Here is a 10,877-nt window from a genome sequence, read left to right as displayed (position 1 = left end):
CTTTGGTCCATGGATCAGGGTGGGGTGCCCTGGCCGTGGTCAGCAGCCAGCCACTACTCAGATGCATCCCTCGCCTCAGACCAGAACAAATGCAGATTCGGGGTTTCTGGGCACCTAGAGGAGAAGATCCATTACCCGCCACCTAATGAGAGGAGCGATTTTTCACAGATTTGACCCGCAAATCGCCAACCCATTGCTCGAGGGGGCCCTAGAGGGCGGCCACGTGGAGGCTCCCGTAGCCATTCACGTGCTTGCAGTTGAGACGTCTCCTCTGCCTTGGCGTGGCCTAAGCTCTCCCAACAACTCTCTAGCTCATGTCCATTCAGTGCCTATTACCGAGACACACCATACCTTGCATGACTTGTCAATCAAAGCTCTACTGCCACGTGGCACCGTAGGAGATTCGCTAATCCACAATGAGATATTGCCTCTTCCCTACACCTCTTTGACGCCCCCTCGAGACGTTAGCTTGATCCATCCAACAATCATCAAGGGCCACTCTTTGCATCCAAACCCGCCCCTGAACATCTCGAGCCCACTACACGAATACTTACTTTCTCACCAACCCCTTTCTCCCAAACGTAACTCAATTAACTGCATCTCCCCCTTTAAGGAGAGGGCAAACCCTCTTGGTCCTATGCCTCCTCCCATTGCTATGTCAACTACCTTACCTCCTTGCACTCTATCTGGTGACTCAGGATCTTCTTTGTTTGACAAAGTCACCTCTGCTTTGGATTCTCTAAGGCCGCTACTTCTAGTTGTTGACCCTTCCTCCTCTTGTCAACCACGGAAAGACCAGTTGTGACCACTAAAGTGTGGTCAAGTCCATAAAATTTCTATCAAGAAGGTTATCCAAAAAAAAGCCATGGAGCTCAAGCATGCCAAAGCCCTATCTAGAAAGGGGAAAATGTTACTTGACCCTATGGTGGTCCAGCTAGAGGACCCAGCTACGCAATCTGATTTATGTTAATAGTTTGGAATTGTAGGGGTGCGGTAAAGGCCGACAAAAGGAACCGCAACAAAGAGTTTATCAAGTTGTATCATCCTGCTATTATTATCCTTTTAGAAACCCATATTTTTGAATTACGTGCTACTTCGTTAATTAAATCATTTGGTGCAGGTCGGATCTGTGAATGCATTCCAGTTCATGGTAGGGCTAGAGGTATAACCTACACTTGGAAGCATTCCGATGCCAACATCCGAACTGTTGTGAGATTAGATCAAGCTCTTCATGCGGTGATCAAGGACCATTTAAAAAAGGAATGGCTTATAACTGGTATTTATGCTAGTAACTTCCCTTATATTCGAAATGATCTTTGTAAGGAACTTGGTATGATTTCTAAACTCCACCCTTCCTTGTTAGTTATTGGGGACTTTAATGTTGTTTTCTTACTTGATGAGGTGCATGGGGCCTCCTCTCTTCGCTTTGAAATGTTCTGATATAATTATCTTGATGTGCACGATATTATAAATAATGTTTGTCATCTCAACACTCATGCGAACCCTTTTACTACTCTTAATCTTAAGTTATCTAATATTGCATAAAATGTTACATTTTAGAATAGAAATGACTTAGGTAAAATTGAAAACATTGCTGATGATCTTGCTACTCAAATTGTTAATTTAGAAGCTTGTGAGGCTAGAGATTCTATCAGTCCTAAGAACTCTTTTAAGTTGCAACGCATATATAATTATCACACTGCTATTCTTAGGCAGATAGAGACTAAGTGGCATGCTAAATCTAGGTGCCAGTGGGTTGAAGGCAGGGACTACAATATGCATTTTTCCACATGTCTACTATTATTCATATAAGGTGCAATACTATTCACTCCATTATTAGAGGACTCGATGATGTCCTTGAGGATCCCTCTCAAATCAGTGATGCCTTTGAGGAGTTTTATTCTAAGCTCTGGGGCAATCCGGATAATCCTATTCCTTTTGAGGACATGTTGTCCACTTTCCCCTCAATTTCGGTTAATTGCTATGGTGATTTATTATCTCCTTTCACTTAGGATAAAATTCGTAAAACGCTTCGGTCGATTCACCTAGGCCTGATGGCTTCTAGGTTAAATTTCACTATAAATTTTGGGACCAAATTGGTTAGGATGTTGGCTAGGCCCTAAGGCTATTTCAGCATCAGGGCACCCTCCCTGTTGATTGGGGCCAAACTTATATTACTCTTATTCCTAAGAAGCTAGTGTCCTAGCGTATTACGGCTTTTAGTCTAACACTCTCTGATAGATTCGAAAAGTAAGAAATTTTATTTGTTTCTTCAATGTTACAATCCCGGTTCAGATTACTTTTCAAAATATCCTATCTATGGTCAATGATTATTCAACACCTCTCTCTCCAATTAATCAACCCAGAGGCACTGAGCCTCAGTCAAGCATTTGGACTACTCCACATATGGGTTGGGTCAAACTTAACTCTCATGGAGCTTTTGGCTCGGATTGGGTTTGGGCGATTCGAGTTTTCTTATTCGTGGTAATGATGGATCAATTTTGGCTGTAGGTGCATAGCCGAACTCTTTCTTCTTCTGAAGTAGAAGCAAACGGATTACTAACTCTTTCTTCTGAATGTGAAACCAAAGTTCTTTCTTCCATCTTCATTATCCTTTGAAAGGAACGAAATTAAGAATTTTTTAACAAATCTGCTACACCTCCATAGCTTCTAGTCAATTCCATTTAGCGCAATATTTTCTCTTGTCTCCTTGTGTGGAACTAACACTTCCGATGGCTCTTGAAGCTGACTAGCTCGATATGGTGGATGTAAGTTGGCGACAAAGGGTGGATGCAGGTCTTGGTGTTTACCTTCAATTTAGAGCCTTGGGTTGCCTTCGCTTTAACTACTTATCTCTTGGTTCATGCATCGACCTTGGAAGGGAGGCTTAGGCCCTCCTAGGTAGTATTCGCCTTATCGATGATCATGTGCAAAATGAGCGTGTACTCCATTGGATGATATACCATGGATCATTCGGCCTTTGTATTAGAGAGTGCCATAATCTTCATATGGCATTTCCTTTTGTTACTGTCTTGTATACTAGTCAAGCTGACAAGTTCTTAGCTCATAATCTAGCATGTGTAGCTCTTTCTTCGCAACTATCTATGGTTAAGTTAAATCCACCAGTGTTGGATGTACTAATGATTAAATGAATAAAGTTTATGACTACGATCTTTCTCTCTAAAAAAACGAAAGTAATAGCAAAGGCTCTCAATCAGGTGACATAGCCCTCAATTTAGTTGATGTGGCTTGCGTGATGGTGTGGGCTTTACACTCATGCCCTCCGGTGAATTCAATGTCGACCAACGAAGATAGATGTTATTTTTGTATTTGAAAAGTTAACATGTGTGTGCAAGGGGATCTTCGTAAAGATGTGTGCAAGCTAATAAGCAATGGGAACATATTTGATCACCATGTATATTTGTGCAAGTCTTTCATGAACAAAGTGAGAGTCAACTTCTATTGTGTGCAAGAAAAATTGGATTGGCAGCTAGATATATTGCACCAATATTGTCGCACTACATGGAGAGCTTCTAATATGAGATATACCCATGACTTGACCAATACTGATGTAGATATGGTCGGCTCCCATATAGGAATGGGTGGAGTTAGGGTGGTTAAAAAAGATCGCCAGCTCGCGAGGCTTGTGAGCTCGGTCGAGCTCTAAATGAGCTAAGTCGAGCTAGATTTTTGAGCTTGAAAGGTTAATCGAGTCAAGCTGAGCTCAACTTGAATATGTTCGAAATATAACATGTGAGATGATATTATATATATATATACCAAAATAAAACTATAAATGACATATAATATAGTTGGTTAAATAAACTCTTATTAACCCATCCCATATTGGAAATTATAGATATGTCTTTATAGGTATCATTCCCTCTGAATGTAATAAAATTGACTGTTGGATTAGCTTAATATAATACTTAAATTTTGGATTGAGCTGGCAGCTGTCAAGCCGAGCTAGGGCTGAGCCGAATTGAGATGAGCTTTTTCAGCTCTAATCGAGCTCGAGTTTAAGCCAAGCTAAATTTTTCTACCTCTTAAGCCTAGCCGAGCTACCCCAGCTTGCTTAAGCTTGGGCTCGTTTACACCCCTAGGTGGAGTCCACATTGTTTCCATTATGGATGAGATGATATGTCACATCGAAGTCTGCATACTTGAGTTGATCAAATCCTTCGATCCGTTGAGAAGAGATATTAGCCTTAGAAAGCAAAGTTTTTGATCAAAATAAACTCATTTTAAAATTTTTTTACCGAAATAGACTACTCTCAAACTTATTTAATAGGGTCTAATTTACTATAGCCTTAACAAAAACGCTGAACTGATAAGCATTTTTAACGTTTTTATCGTGAGATAATTATTCTCCTAAACTGCTAAAAGACTAAGTTAAATAGATTTATATATATAAAACGTTGAACAAATCAGTATTTTAGGATTAGACATTTGTTAGGACTACAGTAAATTAGACCCCATTTGATAAATAAGTTTGAGAATAGTCCATTCTAACAAAAATGTTTTGGAAGAGGACTAATTTGGTCAAAAACTCTAGAAAGCATGGTAGGAATGCTTTGAGTGATTTGAGGTTGGTGGTTGAGTTATTGAGGTTGGTGTGTATTGCCAATTGGTAGGTTAGAGAATGGGTAACAACCCGTATTTTTAAAATATAAATAAATGAAATAATAGAATAATATTTAAATAAATTTGTTTTATTTTTTATACTTTAGGATTTTGATTAAATCAAATTAAATTTTTATGTATATCTTTAAGATATTAGAACCTCTATTCTAATAACATTTTTATTATATTTTTTTACTATAAAAAACGGTCTAGAAGAAAACCCTAGATAAGAGTTTAAGAGAAAAGATAGGGGCGGCACTATAGCATACAGAGATTAGGAGAAAAAAAATAGAAATTATTTTTGAGAGGGATTAGATAGAAAAGGAAAAAAAAGAAAAAGAAAAAGAAAAGAAAAGAAGATAAAAATGTATCGAGGAAAGAGAGGAGAAGACAATGGTGGAGCATATTGAAATTCGTGCATATTACAATTAAGATGTAAAAATCAGATTATTTTTTGATCGAGCAATCAAAATAAGTTGCCACGCATATTTTCTTAAATATTATTATTCTAGAATAGAGTTGATGAATTAAAAAGTATTTCTTTTTTATTTATTCTTATCATGTCTATGAGATAGAAAATCTTGATAAGATAATGTCAATTATGCTATATGTATAGGAAATTAAGAAATTTGTTGTTTTAAGAATTTTATTGAAGAAATAGAGATGTTAAGATTATTTATATTTTGTAAAAAAAATTATATTTATTATTTTGGGAATAAAAAAGGATTATGATGTTTATATATCAAACAAATTAGAAATATTTTGATTTAAAGGAATTTCAAAATTTTGAAAATATTTAATATTTATTTTATTTTCTGAAAATAAGATATGAATTGAAAATATTTCAATTTAAAGGAATAGGAATTTCAAATTACTTAAAATATTTAATATTTATTTTATTTTCAGAAAATACGATATAAATTGGAAATATTTCAATTGGAAAGAATTTTAGATTTCTGAAAATATTTAATATTTATTTTATTTCAAAAATAAGATATAAATTAGAAGTATTTCATATTAAAGGAATTTCAGATTTCTAAAATTTTTTTAAAATTTTATTTTATTTTTAAAAAATAAAAGAGGAAATCTTTATGCTCATATATTTTATGTTCTATCAATAAAATATAAGAGATGATCATAAATAAAATATTATTTTTGAGATGTGAAATCTTGTGGGAAAAACGTTAGATTATTATTTGTTCATGTTTTTCTCACTTATTAAGAATGATTGATATATATATATATATATATATATATATATATATATATATATATATATATATATATATATATATATATATATATATTACAAAAAATATTAGTATTTAAATTTATTGTTGGTAGGACACTACTATACCTACTATGATCCTAAATTGATCGACTATCTAGGAAAGTTTTGAGCGCCAACTTGATGGTGACTAGCAGTGCGATGTGGCTACGAGTCAGAGTATCCATTGAAAAGACAATATGATATTTTATCAATTTTGGCGGGCTTTCATGATAGTACAGTAGAGATCAATTCTTTTTATATTAATTTATTTAAATTAAAAAATTATAAATAATTTATAATTCAATTTCCATAATAGTACACTTTTATAGAGATTAAGTATTGCTATATTGATTTACTCAATATGAGATAATATGAATGATTTCATTTAGTATATATTGGATTTTGAAATTCAATACAAGAGACAAGAAAATTATTTCTTTTAACAAGACGGTTTATATATATTGTGTCATGACCTATTTTTTGGCTATTATATATATATATATATTGATATTTGTCATTAGATATATTCTGAGTAGAATGTGTTACTTGCTAAGCGTCTAGCTCATAAGATTTTATTATTTTGTAAGAATTTAAGAAACCGATTAGTAAGGATTCTAAAAGCTGAGTACTATTTTTGCTATGTCAATATATTTTTAAGATCTGATTATTATTTGGATGTTCGTGTTTTTTACGAGTTTTATCCTAGAGTTTCGCAGATTTGAAGTGTGACAGAGAAGCTGCATTCTATCTTTATTATCACTAAAATGGTTGGTGTTAAGGTGGGAATGATCGTTGTTGTCCGCATCATCCACCAACACCACCACCATAACCATGGTGGAAGTATTGTTGTTAGCCACGAGGCTGTTGTTTTAACACTAACAGATGACGAACGCTTAAGAAAATGTTATTGAATTAGATTAACACTAATGCAAGTAGGTTGCTTGAGAATTTTTTTGTTTATTTAATGAGAAATATACGAAAATTAAGAAGAAAAAAAATCAGAAGCACAATTTTATGAATATGTCAACGCTTCGATTTCACCACTAATGTTTATTTGGGTTCCAAGTTGATATATTACCCAATTTTAAGTATTGCTGAAATTCAATTCTCCTTATTTATGGCTCTTGTATCTAGCAAAGTAGATTAATTAACTTATGCAACATAGCTATGGTATCTAGCATAGATGTGAATATAAGAATTTCCTTGGGTTTAATGAAAATTTTCCATAAACAAACAAACCCTATAGCATGTATCTACAACTAGGTGATTTTGTTTAACAATTTCAAGAAGCAAATTAGGATTAAGCATAGTATTAATTCTCAAAACTGCATCATGTTTTACTTAACACATATTTTGACGGTGATCAAGCATCAAAATATATGAAAGCAATGAAGTACAGAAATTGTCAATTCAACATCATATCCCAAATTCGACGTAAGCACAAGAAAATTATATTAGGGGTATGTCTTATCCTCAGCGTTCCAACCTGCACCCAAACTTTGTAAACAGAATCTTCCAAGGAAAGGGAAATAGCCACGTTATACACAGGGTTACAGGTCAGCTTCAGTTTAGCCACGTTTTGCACACCATTTCATGCACTATCCATCTTATTTTAAATGCATCCATTTACTAGGTTCATGATTAGTATTACTTTTAGACTTTCCTGACCTCCATTCCTCAGTTCAATATTGCCCAACCAGTCGATCAAACAGAATCTACTTTCTTCTCTTCAAGCGATGCTTTTGTTGATAAGCCATGCAACAACTTCTCCATGCTGGTGGTTACCGCAGCAACCTCTTCTTCGTATCCTGTTTTATTCCCATCTCCATCCTGCTCGTTTTGCCTTCTACCCTGAATGCCTGTTCACAGTTGGATAGGGAGTCCCTCCTCTCCTTCCTCTCTGGTCTTTCACCCACCGCCAATAATAGACTTGTTGTTGGTTCATGGAACAGCTCAGACTGCTGCTTGTGGGAGGGGATTGGATGTAATGCTAATGGAGCAGTCACTCGCATTTCGCTGCCGGCCAAAGGACTCATGGGAGAGATCTCCCCTGCACTCGCTAATCTGACGCAACTCTCGTATGTTGATCTGTCCCACAACCGGCTAACTGGTACTCTGCCTTCGGCGTTACTGTGGTCCAGCAGCATCGTTACATTAGATGTAAGCTTCAACCGCCTTGCCGGAGGACTACCAGAGCTTCCTTTGCCAATCCATGGTGGCCTTCCCATGAAGGTGTTGAACGTCTCGAGCAACTACTTCACTGGACCATTCCCATCCTTCAGCTGGGAGCTTACTCGGAATCTTGTGGCACTCAACGGCAGCGGCAATAGCTTCACCGGTCTGATTCCTGCCTCTCTCTGCAGTGGCTCACCCTTCCTCGTTTATCTGGACCTTTCGCGTAACCAATTCAGCAGCAATATTCCTCATGGATTTGGCAATTGCTCGGAGCTGAGGGTGTTCCAAGCTGGCCACAACAACCTCAACGGAACGCTCCCCGACGACCTCTTTGAAGCAGCCTCGCTGCGACACCTTGCTCTTCCTAACAATCAGCTGTCCGGTGTCCTTGAAGGCAAACGCACAGCCAAGCTCTCAAATATAATCACGCTTGATCTTGCAGGCAACGGACTCAGTGGGCATCTCCCGGAATCTATCGGTCAGCTCGTAAATTTGGAGCATCTGTCCTTAGATAGCAACAGACTTAGTGGTAACCTGCCTTCATCCCTCAGCAACTGTACTAGCCTAAAGGACCTGAATCTCAGGGCAAATAACTTCAGCGGTAAGCTCTCCGCTTTCAACTTCTCCAACCTCTCTAATCTCGAGACGATCGACTTGGGGATCAATAACTTCACCGGCGGCATACCGGAGAGCATCTACGCCTACGGATCCCTGAATGCACTACGGCTCTCTGCTAATAATCTGACGGGTCAGGTTTCACCTGAGATTAGCAATCTGCAAGCTCTGTCTTTCCTATCATTGTCTCATAACAATCTGGCAAACATCAGTGGCACGCTCAACATCCTCCAGAAGTGCAAGAACCTTACAGCTATTTTACTCGGTGGAAATTTCAAAGGTGAAGCCCTTCCTGATATTGATTGGGTCGGCGGGTTTCAGAGTCTCCAAATTCTGAGTTTAGCAAATTGTCAGCTGACTGGCCAAATTCCTTTCTGGTTATCCAAGCTCACAAATCTGGAAGTCCTGGATCTTGCTGGGAATAAACTCACTGGAACAATTCCCAGCTGGTTCAACACCCTGCCTAAGCTCTTTCATCTGGGAATAGCCGTAAACTATTTGTCCGGAGAAATCCCACAAGCAATCACGGAGATGCCGCTGCTGGCATCGGAACGGGCTATTGCCCAGCTAGACCCGGAGGATTTTGCGCTGCCCGTCTTCTTGAGCAGTTATAATTCATCGGATCTCCAGTATAATAAGCTGTCAGCTCTGCCTCCAGCTTTGAACTTTGCGCACAACAACTTTACCGGTGTGATCCCTCCTGAAATTGGTAGATTGAAGCAGCTTCAAGTACTAGATCTAAGCGGCAACAACTTCTCAGGTGGGATTCCTCCGCAGCTCGATAACCTCACCAACTTAGAAATTTTGAATCTGTCCTCAAACCACCTTACAGGCATGATTCCCCCATCCCTCAGCAATCTCAACTTCTTGGCAGTATTCAGTGTTGCTGACAATGATCTAGAGGGGCCAATTCCATCAGGTAATCAGTTTGGCACATTCCCAACCTCAAGCTTCCTAGGGAACCCCGAGCTGTGTGGCTCTCTAATTAATCGCCCCTGCTCCAACAGTACTTCCGTAGGTTTGCCTCCTCCGAATCCTGTCTCTACCAAAAGGACCAACACGAAACTTCTTCTTGCTGCCGCACTCGGCGTAACCTTCGGAGGGTTCTTTGGGTTAGGAATATTACTACATTTATATGTAGTATGATTAAAAAGGTTTCTTCTACTATAGTTATTATTATTATATAGACAATTGTAGTGTAATCACGGCTTAAACATTCTATAATAGGCATTATGTATATACATATACAACTAGCGTCCTTTCTTTTTTTCTTCCAAATATTATTCTAATTACTAAAAAAAATTTAAACACGCGTATGTATCTAAATTTTAGATAATAATTTTAACTCTTTGCTTAAGTAAATATGCGAAATAAATATTAAAATATAAAGCAAAGATGATACTAAGATTTTTTACGTGGAAAAATCTAAATGAAAAATACCGTGAATCCAAACTCGAATCAAAATCGATCACTAAATTTATATTAGTTTACAAGACTAATTTATAAAATAACCCATCGATCTCTATTACTTTGTTTAACTCAATCTTCAACGTGCCAAGCTTTCATCTTAAGAGTCATCTAGACGAATGATCAATATCGAAGGCTACTGAAATTAGAGATCAATCTCAAGGGCTATTGAGATTGAAGATCAATCATGGGAGCGGTGAATTATGGGCTCTAGCAAGCTAGACTAAGTTAAACAAAATTGTGGGGATTGATGGGTTATTTTGTACGTTAGTCTTGTGACTGCTATAAGTTTAGAGAATTTGGATCTGTAGTTTTTTCTCGTTTGGATTTTTTTTTTACACATGAAGGAACCTTGGCTATTAAGTTTTTGAAGCTTTAGAGACTGACAACTAGTTTTCAAACTCTCTATATGGAGGAGAATGAACCTTTGATGAATTTTATACAAAACTAAGTGATATAATCAATTCCAATTTCAGCCTATAAAGTTTCTAAATATTCCTTGGTTACCTTTTTACGCAAAAAGTCTGAATTCTCTAAAGTTTTCAAATCCCTGTGCTTCAAACTGGGGAATGAAAAATCTACTGCTTTAGTAAGAGTTCGTTATGATCACGGTAGAGAATTTGAAAATAAAAGTTATTCTATGTTTTATAATTCTCTTGGTATTAAGCATGAATTTTCAGCAATCAATGGAAAGGGTTATGTTGCATATTAGAAAAGTTCCCCAAAG

At 37.1% G+C, this 10,877-nt stretch overlaps 1 protein-coding gene across 1 annotated transcript; it reads left to right on the top strand.

The window, feature by feature from the left end:
- The first annotated feature begins 7,283 nt into the window (after positions 1 to 7,283).
- LOC140773735 (tyrosine-sulfated glycopeptide receptor 1-like) lies at positions 7,284 to 9,933 on the top strand. Its single transcript, XM_073116445.1, has one exon. The coding sequence runs from the start codon at positions 7,649 to 7,651 to the stop codon at positions 9,827 to 9,829; it is 2,181 nt and encodes a 726-aa protein (XP_072972546.1). The 5' UTR covers positions 7,284 to 7,648; the 3' UTR covers positions 9,830 to 9,933.
- Positions 9,934 to 10,877: the final 944 nt, after the last annotated feature.

Source organism: Typha angustifolia, chromosome 13, assembly GCF_048772165.1.
Source record: "Typha angustifolia cultivar Huaian chromosome 13, ASM4877216v1, whole genome shotgun sequence".
Classification (NCBI taxonomy): domain Eukaryota; kingdom Viridiplantae; phylum Streptophyta; class Magnoliopsida; order Poales; family Typhaceae; genus Typha; species Typha angustifolia.
The sequence above is the reverse complement of the archived record's forward strand: the minus strand, read 5'-3'. Positions and strand labels throughout refer to the sequence as shown.

Bases quoted from the DNA above. Each gene is read 5' to 3' on its own strand.
- LOC140773735 (XM_073116445.1), top strand. From the start codon at position 7,649: ATGCAACAACTTCTCCATGCTGGTGGTTACCGCAGCAACCTCTTCTTC.